Below are 17,029 nucleotides of genomic sequence, written 5' to 3' on the forward strand. Positions count from 1 at the left end.
GGCTGCCTTACAGACAAAGAGTCCTGAATTTGAATCCTGAGTGTCATATCTGTCAGGGTGCAGTTTTTTCCTTCATAGGCTCACAAGTGCATGAGGGGTTCATTTTGCCGTCTGTACAGAATACAGTGCAATTCTTATTTGCATGTGCTGATCAACTTGCAACACATTGTCACTCTCAGTGAGTATCAGTGAATATTACATCCCTATCTCCATGTTGATTTTATAGTACAGATGAAACAACAGAGAGATACAGTATCTATCCGTGTCTCTTTGGTTTCTCCTCCCATATCTCGAAAAACGTTTGAATGTTACATGAACTGGTCTCAAACACATGAATTTAAGGAGTGTTTTGTGGGATTTTGCTGGACGATTACGAGCTCATTTTTGCTCCATCTGTTTTCCTTGAGTAGAGAAAGAGAATCAACTTGTGAAAATTTGTGCAAATTCAGCCAAAAGAGGTCAGGTGCTGATGTTGGGAAAGAACACCAGTCTGTTCCAGTTCATTCCAAAGGTGGTTAAGGTCAGGGCCCTGTGCTGGACACTCAAGTTCCTTCATGTGTTTATGGACCTGGCTTTGTGCACTGGGGTACAGTCATGCTGGAACACAAAAGAGTCATCTAGAAACTGCAGCCACAAAGCTAGAAGCACGTCTACAGATTATTGTGAGAATTACAAGACCAGAAGTTTCTTTAAACAAAGTCATAGTTGGTAATAGCAAAGGGTCAAAAACCAAGTGATCGAAATCAAACAGGCAACCACAAATTCAAAGGGCACGACGTAAATCAGGAGTCAAAAAAGAAGTGCAAAACCAGAAACAAATCTAGCACTCAGGCCAACTGGAAATAAGTAACTAACTGCCACCAATGAAAAAGGAAATGTGGAGAAAGTACCAAGGGACGACACACTGTCAGTTCATCACATCTTTCTGACGTCAAAAGTGCGATGATCACAATCACATGACACATCCCGACCATGTTACGTAAACAAGGCAGTAATCACAGTAAACTTGAGAAGAATGAGTCAAAATGAGTCAAATGATAAATAAACCATAATAAAATCCACAAAATAGACAAAAGCACACAGATAAATTGTTCTCAGGAGTACTTCACCCAGGGCCTACTTGTGCACGCACCGTTTTACCATCTCCAATTAATCAGGCATGCATGTCTTTGGAGATTTGGTAGTGAAAACCAGAACCCCTCCTGAAAACTGGGAGAACATGCAAACTCCACGCATTTGACGACTATGTTAGGAATTACTTAGGTTTGCTTATTTATTCTGGCAATACAAAATTTTTCTGTAGGTTTTTTTGAAGGATCTAAAGCATGTGTTCACTTTCATACTCATTTAAAATTTGTTATTTTCTTTTATCATTATGTTTTTGAATATTTTCAATGGGGCTGCTTGTGTCGAGGACTGTTTCTGTGATGCAACGACCCATTGCTAGGGGCTACGGCAAGTGGAAATCACACTGTGCGAAATTACCAGAGGAACGGCATTCAAACCAGCATGCCAGGTCCGTTAGCGGCCCTGAGTTGTAGATGTAGTAATACACATTTTTTGTGTGTTTTGGGGTTAGGACTAATGGGGTCAGTTGCTGTTTAGCTAAGACCAGAATATGGAGTACAGTACTAGCAGGATAATGACCCTCAGGTCGAAGTGCTGCCTCAGTGAATAACAGAACAAGTTCAGGGCCCATAATTATCAAGCGTCCCAGAATTTCTCCTAGTCATTGTCCTACCTCAGAGTAAGACATGAGAAATAGTTAGGAAATATCCTATACCTACTCCCAGCAAGAGTAGGAGTTCACATTTGAGAATGAATGACATCACAATTTCACAGTAAATTGCTACTCATGATGACACTTTGTAGTTTTCTGATTCTAATGCTGCAGCCTCACGAAAAAATGTAATAATAATAAAAAGAAGAAGATAAACATAATAAGGTAGGGCAGTGTTTCTTAAACTATGAGTCGCAACCTTGTGAAGGGTCACTACACAATTGTGTGGGGTAAAACTAACCAAGTTCGTCCAAGCGTAAATTCAGTATCAAGTCATGACCTGCCTGGTATTTATCATACAATGCAGTACGTGAAACAATGTCGTTGACGCAGGAGAGCTTTTGTTTCTGTGGCCCTAAAATATGATAAGTATTGCCACCTCTCATCTCATCACCAGTGAAACGATCAAACTGAGAAGATTGACAGCTAAGACACAAATGAGAAAGGGGGTGAGAGGAGGAAATGACAGACAAGCTTGAGGGGAGAAGCGACCGCGGCTCATGTTTGAAACGTCGAAACAAAAATAGCAGGTGTGTCTCAAGGATGTGATGATTTTCGGGGTTTTGTAAGGAGAGAGTCAACAGAGTGAGGGTGTATGCAGTGCCGGGCCGGTGTGTTTTATACTAAAGGAAGTTTCAGTTGTCATGGATCATTGGTTGGTCCCTCATTATGTGTTTGCCTTTAGAACATACATTGAATTTAAATCTGCAACTGAGGTGCAAAGAAGACTTTGTATTAAGTTTAACATCCCTTGGTGAGGAAGAATTCCTTCTTGTCACACTATTTTAAAGTAGTTCAATAAATATCAGTTTACTGGTGGTGTGAAAGACATGTTTGTTAGACCACTCAGAACTGCATGAACACCAGAAAATATCAAAAGGATGAGACAAGCAGTACATTCAACACGAATGTCACGAGAGTTAAATATATTTGATTCAGTATCATGCTATACTTCAGACTAAATATAAACATAAAATAAAATTACCATATTTTGTAAACAGCATTTAAGTGCATGTCTGTCTAATACATGCGGACTTCATTTTGTAACATTACCTACTTACTAAGTCCATGAAAGCTGCCCACGAGCTGCTCCAAGTTAATGTTACCCTCCTGCGACTCCCAGAGGCCCGTTACAACTGCACTTAGTCTTAGTCTTGGTCCGCTGCTAGTCCACAGTTCTGAGACACACTGCAAAAACACTAAACTCGAAAATGAGTCTTCTTCCCGTCAATACATACTAAGACCAGATCAGCATGGGAACAGCCTGAGCTCATTGCACTCTGCAGCTGACCCATTAGAATTCATATTCTCACGCTGATTACATAAGAGAGTTAGTTTTACAAATGTAAAAATTATTAACAGGTTAGTTTCCTTTATATACGTCACGCCGTTTGAGGTCATGTGACCACAATCATTGTGCTGGTGACATCACAGAAGTGATGGATAAATATGATGGCAATCATGCTATGTGGCTTACAAATTCTTTGTAAACTTGTAAGCTCCTTGTTCAAGTAGATTCTAGTGGTGGGACTGATCATTTGGTTTTCAACTTGTTTCTGAATTTGTTTTCATTTTGCCACCACACGCTGAATTCTGGTTGTCTCCCTAGTTTTGACCCTTCACAGCTCGTTCTGACTACATCGTCACTTTGCTCACAATAATCCTCAAATGCTGTTAGGTGTTACTCACCTGGCTTATTTTTAAATGTCTTTTTTGTTTTTTTTTTTATTTATTTATTATAGTCGTTTATGTTAATATCTCACTATTATATAAAACAATCCTGGGACGAGATCAGACTTCTTAGCCTGGGACGAGATGTGATTTTTTTCAGAGAGATACTTTCAAGTCCCATGAGACGAGACTTTATGCTAAGAGATTTAACCACGCCTGGGGCCGGAAACAAAAGACAAAGAGTAGATGACAAAGTAGAACGTCGTAAAGAATTCCAAAATGTTGGTGCAATACACATGCAGAGCAGATTAGAGATAATGAAAGTACTAAAATTCACAAGTCTCAAAAAAGTTATAGTAAAGACTACATTGGCGCAAACAAACGGAAATTATTACTCGGTGAAATAATGGAACAGCGACAAGAGATTGAATATATTGTTTGGATTTAAGCTTTAAGTCGGAGACTTGTAGATCATCTAATTCGTGTTGCCATCAGGGAAAAGTAGTGTTTCTTCCCAATGAAGAGGTGTATCTGCGAGAATTAAAAGATTTGTTGTTTGGTGAAATTGAAATCCACATACGCAAGTGGCAGAGATGCGAAGTGGCTGGTGCGTAGTGCAGGGCAGGGGGGCTGGCAAGCGAAGCAAGCAGGGGGCAAAGCCCCCTAGTTGTTATTTATTTTAATTATTTAACTATGAGTTTATCTCATTTTTTGACATTTTTTGTTCTGTCTTAAGGAATTTGATATTCTGGTTTATTTGCTGGGTCATGTTTGCTGAGGATGGCACTTTAGCCAATTTCTTTTTATCTATAGAGCAATAACAATAATAAGTTGTGCCAGATTCCTGCAGTCCCCTGGCCAGTTCAGACTGTCTATGCCTAAAAAATTCAGAGAAACAGTTTTAGCTGTCTTGGGATTTCTGGGAATGATGAATGCTAACAGCCCAAGGGAGTGTATGCGTGTGTGTTTTAACCGTAGAGCAATGGCAAGACAAGCCAACATTATTTATTACTCTCTCACTAGATTATCAGTTAATTAGCTAATCCATTTTCAGGATTTTATTTTCTCCCTGGCAGGAAGGACCTGTCAACCCGAGATGAAGAAAGCAGCTCTTTTTTGACACCTAGTTTATAATATGACACAATGACCACCTCGCAAAGCCCTGGATGATGAATTACAGGGCCTAGAAATGGTGCAAAGGTGGCAAGAGTTCAAGGGTACACACGGGATGTGATCTCAGAAGTGGCAGAGCAAATGGAGCTTTTTTTGTTATAATTTCTATTTTTGTTCATAATTGTGAGTTTTTACAGTTCTCCCCCTGGTGAGACATAATTCCAGCCTTTGAGACTCGTTGTTATTTCGTTTGAGCCTCCATTTTGAGGCCTATGGCCTCCCATTTACCTGGGGCCAAGCTTGCCTTGGAGTGAGACCTGTTTTGTGAAGGCCTCATCCGTTTTTGCTATTTTGTGCTGCCAGAAACCTAAAAAGTGTATGGCAGTTAGAACATTAGAACACTCTTGACGAGAACAGGCCATTCAGCCCAACAAAGCTCGCCAGTCCTATCCAGTTATTTCTTCCAAAAAAACATCAAGTCGAGTTCTGAAAGTCCCTAAAGTCTTACTGTCTGCCACACTACTTGGGCTCTTATTCCAAGTGTCTATCATTCTTTGTGTAAAGAAAAATATCCTAATGTTTGGTTTGAAATTTACCCTTCACAAGTTTCCAACTGTGTCCCTGTGTTCTTGATGAACTCATTTTAAAGTCACAGTCTCGATCCACTGGACTAATTCCCTTCATAATTTTAAACACTTCACTCATGTCACCTCTTAATCTTCTTTTGCTTAAACTATAAAGGCTCAGCTCTTTTAATCTTTCCTCATAACTCGTCACCTGTAGCCCTGGAATCAGCCTAGTCGCTCTCCTCTGGACCTTTTCTAGCGCTGTTATGTCCTTTTTGTAGTCTGGAGACCAAAACCACACCCAGGACTCCAGATGAGGCCTCACCAGTGTGTTATAAAGCTTGAGCAGAACCTCCTGTGACATGTACTCCACACATCAACCTCACAACCTCACATTCTGTTAGCCTTCTTAATGGCTTCTGAACACTGTTGGGAAGTCGATAGCTTAGAGTCCACTGCAACTCCTAAATCCTTCTTATAAGGTGTACTCTCAATTTTTTCTGACCACCCATTGTGTATTCAAACCTCACATTTTTACTTCCTATGTGTAATACTTTATATTTACTGACATTAAATTTCATCTGCCACAAATCTGCCCAAGTCTGTATGCTGCTCCAAGTCCTTCTGTAATGATATAACGGATTCCAAATTATCTGATAATCCACCTATCCTGGTATCATCTGCAAACTTAACCAGCTTGTTATTTACAGTATATTCCTATCTAAATAATTTATATATATTAAAAATAGCAGCGGCCCTAGCACTGACCCCTGATGAACGCCACTCTTAACATCAGCCAGTTCTGAAGAGGTTCCTCGCACCATCACCCTCTGCTTCCTGTGTCTGAGCCAATTCTGCACCCATCTAAAAACATCACAATGAACTCCTACTTCTTTTAATTTGATGCCCAACCTCTCATGTGGCACCTTATCAAATGCTTTCTGAAAGTCCAGATAAATAATATCATCTGCTCCACTTTGATCGTGCCCTCATAGAATGCCAGCATGTTAGTAAAACAAGATCTCCCTCTTCTGAACCCATGCTGACTGCTCAGAATAACTCCCATCCTTGCCAGGTGTTGCTCAATCTTATCCTTAATAATTCCTTCCATTAATTTTCCTGTGATGCATGTTAAGCTTTGTAGCAGTAGAGGCTTTTATTGACCTCTTGAACCCTCAGGTACCACGCCAAACACCAGGTAAATGTACAATTATTATTTATTTTATAATAATCCTGTGCACTAAGCACCCTCCACTCCACACTACTCATACAATAATCAATACTCTCTCTCTATACACAATTCTCTCTGTCCTCCTCTCCCAGACACTTCGCCACCCTTCCTCCCAGCTCAGCTCAGTGTCTGGGCTTTCCCCGAGTCCTTTTATACCCCCTGACCTGGAGGTGTTCCTGTCCAACAGTCCACAAGTCCTTATTACTTACGGGTCAGGGTAAAAGTCCTTTTCTTCAACCTGGAAGTACGTCATTTCTCCTGTTCATGTGACCAGGACGTACTTCCAGGTTATAGGGCACATAACAGTCTGACAGCCCCCTTACAGCGACTCCTGGTGGCCCCCATGGTATCCAGCAGGGCTGCGCATACAAACTACAAGGTCCATGAGGTCCTGCTGGAATTCGGGGAACCTCCATGCTGTTGGGAGAGCTCCACCTGGCGGCCTGGAGGGGTGGGCCAGAATATTTAGCCGGCCATCCATCACAGCTTACTGGCCTATAGTTGCTTGGGTTTTCCCTGTCACCCTTTTTATATAATGGGATGATTTTTGCCATTTTCCAGTCCTTCAGAATCTCTCCAGTGTACAATGACTTCCTAAAAATATGTGTCAAGGTTTTAGTTTAGCCAGTTTTAACTATTTAGTTAGTAAATTTTGACATTGAACTTGTCTTTCACCCATGATGGTTTGCCTTACCGGTTTCCAAGTCCTTTGGTGAACTTTGATCTGCCAGGTTCTCATCCTGTGGCAGGACAAACTGAGTGCAGAATTTGATCCCAGGAGCCATAAGGCAGCAGCACTCACCACTGTGTCACCCAAGGCTTAAATAATGGAGGCTTACCTAATTAAATTTGATTCTCCCTTTTCATTTGTAAATATCTTTTAAAATAATTTAAAAAAGGGCGGCACGGTGGCGCAGTGGGTAGCGCTGCTGCCTCGCAGTTGGGAGATCTGGGGACCTGGGTTCGATTCCCGGGTCCTCCCTGCGTGGAGTTTGCATGTTCTCCCCGTGTCTGCGTGGGTTTCCTCCGGGCGCTCCGGTTTCCTCCCACAGTCCAAAGACATGCAGGTTAGGTGGATTGGCGATTCTAAATTGGCCCTAGTGTGTGCTTGGTGTGTGGGTGTGTGCGGTGGGTTGGCACCCTGCCCAGGATTGTTTCCTGCCTTGTGCCCTGTGTTGGCTGGGATTGGCTCCAGCAGACCCTCGTGACCCTGTTTTCGGATTCAGCGGGTTGGAAAATGGATGGATGGATAATTTAAAAAAAAATTGAAGAGCCTGAGATTAGTGAGACAACAGTCAAGGCGTAAAACTAAATAAATAATTTCTCAAGCAGGACGCTTGTCTGAAAACAGCTCAGTTACTGAACCAAACTCCTCAATTTCATAGTCACCAGAACGTCAGCCATGTGACAGTATAAGAGATGAGGTGACACTTGGCCGGCAGGCTTGCACAGACCTATCATTAGCCTTTCAATCGAGGAGCGTTCTTTAAACGCGTATAAAATGTCACTACACGGCTGTTGTTTTACAAAACAGACGGACCGATGTGTTCATTTTAAAGACGAGCCGACAGCTTGACTACTCTGACATTTCAGAATGTCTTTAACAGGCACCCTGGAGACTGAGAATCACAAGCCGGTTTCATTTATTAGTTGCGATCGCTACCGTAAAAAGAGAAAGCAGACCAGTAATGTCTCCCCAGTCCTTGGTGAACAAGCTTATCTTAAATAAAAACAAAATAAAAAAAAAAGCACACCACATTGGCCGCTTGCCCCACAGGAAGTTGTCGACGAGATTTTCCTGTTCTCGACTTCAGCAGACCCTTTAAAAATTTGAAAGCAACAGGCAGGGCCTATCTGGCAGGCCTTCTTCTAACGGCTGCTTTTTTACTTCTTGGGAGTTTTGTTACAGCGGCAGATGTGAAAGAGCTGGGACGCCCCTCAGCTCGCCACATTCAAATTTCACATGAAGGATAAATTGAAGCATTTTACATTTACTTGTGGCAATCTGGCATTTAAAATTTAATGCCCCAGCCAGCACACTGCCCACCCTGTCCACACACACACTCACAGACGTGCAAGTAGCTGACCAGGCGATTGTAGGATTTGTGTGTGTGTAGGACTTGCGATAGACGGGAACAACAACCAGGGCAAAGCATCCAACTGTGAACCAAATGCTGCCAGGATAAACTCGGACCATCCATCCATCCATTTTCTATTGCTAAACCAGATTTGGATCGTGAAGCCAGCAGTCTAACCAAAGTTGCCAAGATATCCCTCTTCCCCACCACCTCCTCCAACTCCTCTGGGGAGATACCTAGGTGTTCCCAGGCCAACTGAGTGATATAATCTCTCCAGAGAGTCCTGGGTCTGCCCCGAGATCCCACTTCAGGGGGCGACCAGGAGGCATCCTAATCCTCAACAGACATCTTTCAATGTGGTGACACAGCAGTAAGTATTTGAGCTCCGCTTGAATATCTGCGCTCCTCTACCTGTCTCAAAGGCTGAGCCCAGACACCCTATGAAAGAAACTCATGTCTGCCGCTTATAGCCGCACTCTAATTCTCTGTGTCACTACTCACGACTCGAGACCACAGGTGAGGGTAGGAACGCAGATTGACCAGCAAATCAAGAGTTTCACTTTGCAGCTCAGCTCCCTCTTCACCGCAACTGACCAATACAACATCCCACTGACTGCAGACGCCGCTCTAATCTGCCTGTCTGACAACAACCCTGAATTGGATCAAGTGAGGTAGAGAATGTAGACATTAACTGTTGTTGTGGTTGTTGTTGTTGTTGCTAAAACAGTTATTTTCAACCACTTCAATTATTTCTGAAAAATGTGAATAATGTTTTAGGTGAATCGTCTTTGTCAATTACCTTAAATCAGGGATGTCAGCTCAGACCCTGGTGGGCTGCAGTAGCTGCAGGTTTTCATTCAAGCCAATCAGTGCCACCCCAAGCCAAGCTGGACACCTAAGTGGACTCTTCTTTGGACCCTCTCACCCTGCCCCTTTCTGAATCCACTACATTGTTATTTAGCATAATGAGTTTAATTGGAACAATAAATAAATACATAAATAAATAAGTCAATCAATCAGTCCTGTGGCTTAGGATCTGTGCTGGTATCTGGAAGGTTTCAGGTTCAAATCCTGTGACTGCCAGAAGGGGTCTTACTCTGTTGGGCCCTTGAGAAGGCAACGTAACCTGAAAACTGCTAAAGGGATGCACTGTATAATGGCTAACTGACCTCCAAAGTTCATGTGAAAAGACAATTTCCCACTGGGGATACATAAAGTATATCAAAATCACAAACTTAAAATAAAAATAAACTCTTCTTTTAAAATAATCAAAACTTGAATGTGAACATTTAGGGTATCTTTAATTTTTTTTTTTTTTTGGATATCACAACAGCACCTGTCCACATTTTCTCAAGACAAATTCATCTATGGGCTCATCAGACGTCAACTTCTGTGCAACGTCTGAGTGGATGCTGATGATAACCGAGCTGCTGATCTATTGCTGTGTCACGGGTGACCTCAAATAAGTCACAATGAGCTGAAGTTTCAAATAACTGGAAATTGGAAGGATTGCTGCAATCTGGGGGACAAAGCAGAGATTTGGACTACAGTGGTATTTATTGGCGATGATATACCAATGATTTGTTTCATTTATAAATGAAGGTCTAGATAGATAGATAGATAGATAGATAGATAGATAGATAGATAGATAGATAGATAGATAGATAGATAGATAGATAGAACTTGTCCCAGGGTGAAAAAATAAATACACAATAATAATAATAATAATAATAATAATAACAACAATGATTTACGGTATCTTTGTGCTGTTACTCTTTCTAACTTGATATATCCAACAGTATCACTTGTGACGTGTGATACAACAACAACATAAAGCAATTTTAATACTAATTATATTAATAAAGGTAATAATATAAAATACAACTACTACTACTCCTAATATATAAAATACTACTACCCTAAGTTCTTGTCTATAAGCCGGACTCATGTATTAGCCGGAGACCAAAAATCATACGAATTTTTAAAATAAAATCGTATCATAGATAAGCCGGACTCATGGATAAGCCGAACGTACTATAACCTATAACTAATAGAAGGGAGGGAGGTCAGTGGTCTCACTCGCGCCCATTTAATTTCTTTAAGGGGGGAGAGAGTGTGAGATAATGCCGTCTCTCTCACTCCCCGCATGGCGCGGTTGGAGCGGCCGGAGCGCGTTCTTTCTGCTCTGGGCGTCGCCGAGTCAACACGAGCGCGTAGCGGTCATTTAAATTGTGATTTTATATGTAAGCATATTTAAATATATATCGCGGATTTCTGCGGACAATGGGTCTTTTAATTTCTGGTACATGCTTCCTCAGTTGGTTTGCCCAGTTGATTTCATACAAGGGACGCTTTTGGCAGATGGCTGAGAAGCTACCCGGCTTACTGTTCTCTCTCTCTTGCGCTGACTATCTGTGATCCTGACGTATGGGGATTGAGCAGGGTGGCTGTTTGCACACCTAGACGATACGGACGCTCGTCTAAAAATGCTGAAAGATTATCTTCACGTTGCTATCTTTTGTAAAGCTGATTCCTGAAAAGACATGCTGCACAGTGCTTCGCATACTTAAAAGCTCGAAGGGCACGTATTGATTTTTGACTGAAAAACAAACTCTCCCTCTCCCTCTCTTTGTCTGCTCCTGACGGAGGGGGTGTGAGCTGCCGCCTTCAACAGCTTTGTGCCGCGGTGCTTCGCATACTTAAAAGCCAAACAGACATATTGATTTGTTTGCTTCACTCCTTTGAAGAGGAAGATATGTTTGCATTCTTTTAATTGTGAGACGGAACTGTCATCTCTGTCTTGTCATGGAGCACAGTTTAAACTTTTGAAAAAGAGACAAATGTTTGTTTGCAGTGTTTGAATAACGTTCCTATCTCTCTACAACCTCCTGTGTTTCTGCGCAAATCTGTGACCCAAGCATGACAATATAAAAATAACCATATAAACATATGGTTTCTACTTCGCGGATATTCTTATTTCGCGGGTGGCTCTGGAACGCAACCCCCGCGATGGATGTATAAGCCGGACTTATGTATAAGCCGATATTCTATTTTTTCATTTTCACAACTTTTTTCCTTAGATAAGCCGCGGCTTATTGACAAGAACTTAGGGTACTACTAATAATCCTCTTTAATAGAATCCCTTTGTGTGTGTGTCTTCTGGTGAAGTGCGCATGCGCGGGGCACGGTGCGATGCGTGATATTATTGTCAGAGAAAGTTAGAGGCGTTTTACGGAAATACAAACCAGTATTAATGCGAGAGGAAATTAAAGGTACACAATTCAGTGACGCATATTACAGCCACATACAAGCCAGTATTACTGTCAGAGGAGATTAAAGGCATATTACCGACGCGCACGCCTGTATTAGCGGCAGAGAAAATTAAAGGTATATTACGGACATTCAAGCCAGAGGACGTACAAGACAGTATTACTGTCACAGAAAATTAAAGACACACAATACACGGTGGCAGCCCACGAAGAACGGTCAGCTCAGCAAGTAAACATCAACAAAAGAAAGGCTGAAAGAAAGAAAAATACAACCAACAAAAAGAATGAGGTCAAAGTCCCTTGCCATTTAATATAGACTGTTCCTACTAATGTTTATGCACTACTGTTCTAGCGCCCGTTATTGTAACAGGCTAAATGACTAGTAATAATAATAAATGAAAAACTACTACTACTGAACGTGTTTCATAAACATGCTTAATGCACTAAATGCAGGGTCAAAATGGAGCTGAGCATTTAGCTATTTCAAATGACCCTGTGATATATCAGCCTGACTTATGAATTTTTCTAACCTTCATTTTGTCCTTCCAAGGACAGCAGATGGCAATGAGTCATTCACTAGATCAGTAATGTTAGCTGCCAGTAAATTTCGCCAAAACACTCAAAGTTCATCTGAACCCTTTGCTCTTTTCGTACATTAAACTTGCTTGCCTGGCGCTCTTCCACAATTCCGCCAATCACTAACTAGTAAGTAAGAGAGCCTTAGTGTGCTGGTGACATTTCCAAACGTGTCCTCTCTGCACCTCTTGTGTCGACTAATGTTAGCAGCTTTTAACGACGTGTAGATGCCCTGAGGTCTACATGGCACTAATAAACAATCCCCAACCATGTGTCAGCTAGGTGCTGTAATATCGGGTAACATCTGTTAAACACTCGATATCAAAACTATTACACATAATGCTACTCCATTAATCCAGTAAACCGTTAGCTTTACAGTAGTGGCAATTGATGTAGTGTTAGCTAGTTTAGAGGAAGTTGGACAAATTTACATTTCTGAACAAACCTTTGAGCTGCATCCCCATGCTTTTGTTTTTTTCTTTTCTACGTTCCTGACTATTGACTTGAAGCCATCTCTCTGATCATTAATGAAAAATGTTCTCAACAGGTGACAGTCAAAAACATTTAATTTGACAATTCATGAAACAACTATAACCCCAGCAGAGTCAAGCTGTGGAACTCCAGCGCTCCACTCCATTGAGGAGGTTGTCGCTTTGCATTATACGTCAGTGATGTTACACGATACTCCCGGTCACACTATGGTTAAGTTTAGGGTGGTGGAAGGAGTTATCTGACTTAAGTCAAGTGAACCAAGTGACAAAAATCTGCAATCCAATTGGCTCTCCAGTGGAGCTCCTGAATTGCAGAACCCAACAGGCCACCCACATATCAGTCCTCTGATCACAGGCCGCACGCACACTGAGTGAACTCCGTACAGGAAGGTGTGACTCTGCCACCATCTCATTAATGAATGACTTAACTGCTGGTGCTAACAGACCAGATCTATTTTGCCTTCATTTGCCTTTTAAGAGTCAGAGCACTTCATTTTGTCTTTTTTCCTTAACCAGCAGCCAGCTAACACTGAGATGTACAACAGACACCAACAGATGATCAGCTAAGTTAATTCCATTGGCACCTACATGTTCATCACACCACATCTGTGTCAATAAAATATTTGAAAAAGGAATAAGTGAAGTTCTGACAAATAATGCTCATTTTTTTCTTTAAAGAACATCTGGATAGTGCCATCATATAAAACCAAGGTCTTGACTCTCCGTGGTCATAAATGATCCCCTGGGCATTTGTCGAAAAAAGTAGGGTATCCCCCAATGTTCTGTCTAAATTGTCCATCACAGTCTTGTCCATTCTGGCATCCTAATGGTCCCCTGTCCCTTATTGACTAACTATCTGTCAACGCTTCAACATCTCATAGCTAATGTGTGGTGAATGTACAGCCACATAAATGGCTGGCATCGCCTTATCCAGGTGGATGCTATGAACTGGTGGTGGTTGAAGTGGCTGTGTAAAGTGCTTTGAGTAGGTCAGAAAAGCACTATATAAATGTAATTAATTATAATGAATGACCTCTTTCTATAACTTGCCAGTTGTCAAAGCTGTAAGAGTTGTGACAAATGAGGAGACCATTCAGCCCATCAAGCTGGTTTGGTTGGCTACTGCAGAGTTGTCCCAATATCTCATTCAGATACTTTTTAAAAGTTGTCGACCACTATTTCATTGTGTGCATTTGCCATTGCTCATATTATCGAAGCATATAAATAAGTTCACATTATTGACAGTAAGTATGGGTGTGTGTTGTGTATACCCTGAAGTGAATGGGCACCCTGTCTTGTGCCAAGTGCTGCTGGGATACATTCAAGCCATTGTGACCTAAACGTGGATAAGCGGGATATATAATGGGTGGATGCAATGCATAAGGGTATACGTGTAAAGTGCCTCAGGACAGAAGAACACTAGGAGACACTATATGACATCAGAAGGTTGCCAGTTTAGTCATCATCACTTCACTGCATGACCCTAAGAGAGTCACTTAACCTGCCAGAGCACACAGCCTATAAACATGGAATTGTAAAATGGCTATCCATCAAAAATACCAAAACTTACAGAAACTCCGCACAAACGCAATGATCTCCTACTCCTGAACCTTCTCCGCTGAATGAAAAAGCCGGAGGGAGGGTTCAGGAGTGGTGACATCGGGACAGCCCCACCTCCGGGAGAGGGGGCTCCACAAACAAAAAGCAAGGAATATCAGAGCATTCAAAGTTGTAGGACACAAACACAGACAAACAAACAGAAATTACTTCAAAACAGGAAAACATGTTAATAGATATTTCTAGTCAACATAACTGTGGTGGTTGCTGTTAACTCATTTCGTCGGTTTTATTGTTTTCTCTGTTGAATTTGTAAAGAGAGCCTAGTGACTGCAGTAACTAAGGGGTCCGGTGTATGTATTGTGCCTTTGATTGCTTTGCAAAGGTCATTATAAAGGTGCGCTTTGTGAAAGGCGCTATATAAAACAGTGATTTGTGGACTTTCTTATATAAACTCTATCTATATTACTCTGTTCTGCTTGCTCTACCAGGCATGTTCTGAACGGTGTTTTCCATTAATGCACTATAGAACTCAAACATGAATTGATCTTTCAACTCTGCCCTGTCCAGTTTGTGCCTGATGCTACCAGGAATGGTTCTTGCTTCCTATGAATGTTCATTAGAAGAAGCCAGGCCCAGAAAGACGTGACTGTATGTAGACAAGATGACTGAGTTTGGGTGTTTCATTGTTAACGGGTCCATTAAATCAAACACACAGCCATGCCATCTCCATTAGTAGAAGAATGGGTCGTACTAATGTTAACCAAGCACCATTTCATTCTAGGAAGAATTCTTTGCATATGATGTTGGTTCTTTGTGTTTTGGAAAACTTCCTAATATGCAGAAAAAAATCTAAAATCTCTAAGGTATGGTGGGCTACCTAGCAGGACACTAGCAGATTAAGAAAGCCATGGCATCACTCTGAAGATCCACCCTGGCACATTTGTTTCTAAAAGTGTAGAGTGCCGTGTCAAGAATGGGTATTTTTTAAGAATACAGGTGAACAGAAGTCACCAAGATGATAGCCTGGTCTCATCAAAATTGACCTTGTGTTCTAATCCAATAAGTTGCTCCTTCCACTTCTTTCTGAAAGTGCAGCACTTCTACCAGAACTCACTTGTTGCATTCCTGCTTGCTGTCTAAACGGTATCCGTTCACTTCATCATCATCATTATTATTATTATTATTATTTTTAAGAGGGTGATTATACGTACCTGCAACCACTACAGAGTGCACTAACGGGAATTCATTAAACAATGAACGCCTACATGCAAAATCACACATTGCATTAAACATAAAGAGATGCCTTGTGAAAGGCGCTATATAAAACAAAACTTCTAGTTCGTTCAGTCCCTTTGTTTTATGCGCCGTGTCAGCATGGCGTCAATGGTTTCTGTGGCTGCCGTCGTGTTGCTTCAGCTGTTTCTAAAGTGACCAGAATCGAGTGACAGTGCCCTGCAGTGGACCGGCGGCCCGTCCGAGGTTGGGTCAGCTCCGCAGCAGACCGGGATGGCAGCTGAAATGGAACAGCAAGTGGTTGAGAATGGTGTGCCTTTTCCTGCCCGCTTCATACGGCTATTCGTCCGAACCGTTTGATTTCCTTCATTTTTTTGTACCTTGTACTGCAATCGCGCACGAAGCTTGCGAGCGCCAGCGAGTCAGCGAACCTTCGACTCTTCATATTCGTCGCCTCCTGTACCTTGTAACTGACTCGCTGCTACTTAGCTCAGCTCGCCTCCCCCCATGGACAATACTCCATACTGTATATGACGCCGCGCAGGCTGCTACTGTACAGAATGCCGGTGGTTATATTTACAAAAATCACGGCAAATCCACGCCCCTCTTCGCGCCGGCCCCTGGCCGTTAGACCACCAACTTGTTGCGTATCTCTCACTCTTCAGGTGTGACCACATAAACTCAATTCATATGACAATTCAGAAAGTTAAAAGATCGGCATGCTTACCAGCTTGCGTCTGCGGGCTTCGAGAGCCGGATGAGGAAATTATCGGCCCGTCCAACTTCACCATGCCAGTGAACATCTTGCACAATACAAAAAATCAAGTTTTTTTTAGCTTTTTAATCCACAAAAAAAAAAAACAACGGTATTTGCTATCTGGGCAGCTGGCACTCAAGGCCGCTGTCACGTCAGCGCGCTTCTGCCCGGTGCCCGGGGGTGTGGATGCTTAGCCGCGGTCGGCCGGCGACTCTCCAGGAAATGTTTCTTGAATGTGGGCCTTTCCTTAATGTGGAGTCACGAACCGACGATCCGATTTCCATCCTTTCGTCCCCGCAGCCTTCATTTTACACTCCGCCTGGGTGCTGCGGTGCCGAGTTGCGTTGCTTGATCCCGTTATACGGCTCGCTCGCTGCCTGGGTGCTCCTTCAGATGCCGCTACAGCAGTTTGGCACTTCGGCTCCTCTCGTCTGCTTTCGGCTTCACTCGGTCCTTGTCAGTCGAGCTGTAAAGCCGCACCCAAGGGATCGTCCAGTCTGTCCGCTAGTGAGGCCAGCCCCTCTGTTCATGGAGGGCGCACTAATGACATGGGGCTGGGGTGATATGTCTGCATTGCATGTACTACTGTTGATGATCTATTGTGAAGTTGTGTATTTTTATTGTATATCCATTGTCTATGGCTTTACGTTTCTGTCTTAACTAGTGTCATTTCTCTCAAGTAGTTTCACTTATACTGTATAATG

At 42.3% G+C, this 17,029-nt stretch overlaps 1 protein-coding gene across 1 annotated transcript in view; it reads right to left on the reverse strand.

Annotated features, from left to right (window-relative positions):
* Window positions 1-16,813, reverse strand: part of disc1 (DISC1 scaffold protein) — a 244,214-nt gene extending 227,401 nt beyond the window's left edge. Inside the window, exon 1 of the mRNA XM_028820155.2 lies at window positions 16,296-16,813. Coding sequence (XP_028675988.2) covers window positions 16,296-16,371 — 76 coding nt within the window. The 5' untranslated portion in view covers window positions 16,372-16,813. The remainder of the gene's footprint in view (window positions 1-16,295) is intronic.
* Between the last annotated feature and the right edge of the window lie 216 nt (window positions 16,814-17,029).

Source organism: Erpetoichthys calabaricus, chromosome 15 (genome assembly GCF_900747795.2).
Source record: "Erpetoichthys calabaricus chromosome 15, fErpCal1.3, whole genome shotgun sequence".
NCBI lineage: Eukaryota > Metazoa > Chordata > Cladistia > Polypteriformes > Polypteridae > Erpetoichthys > Erpetoichthys calabaricus.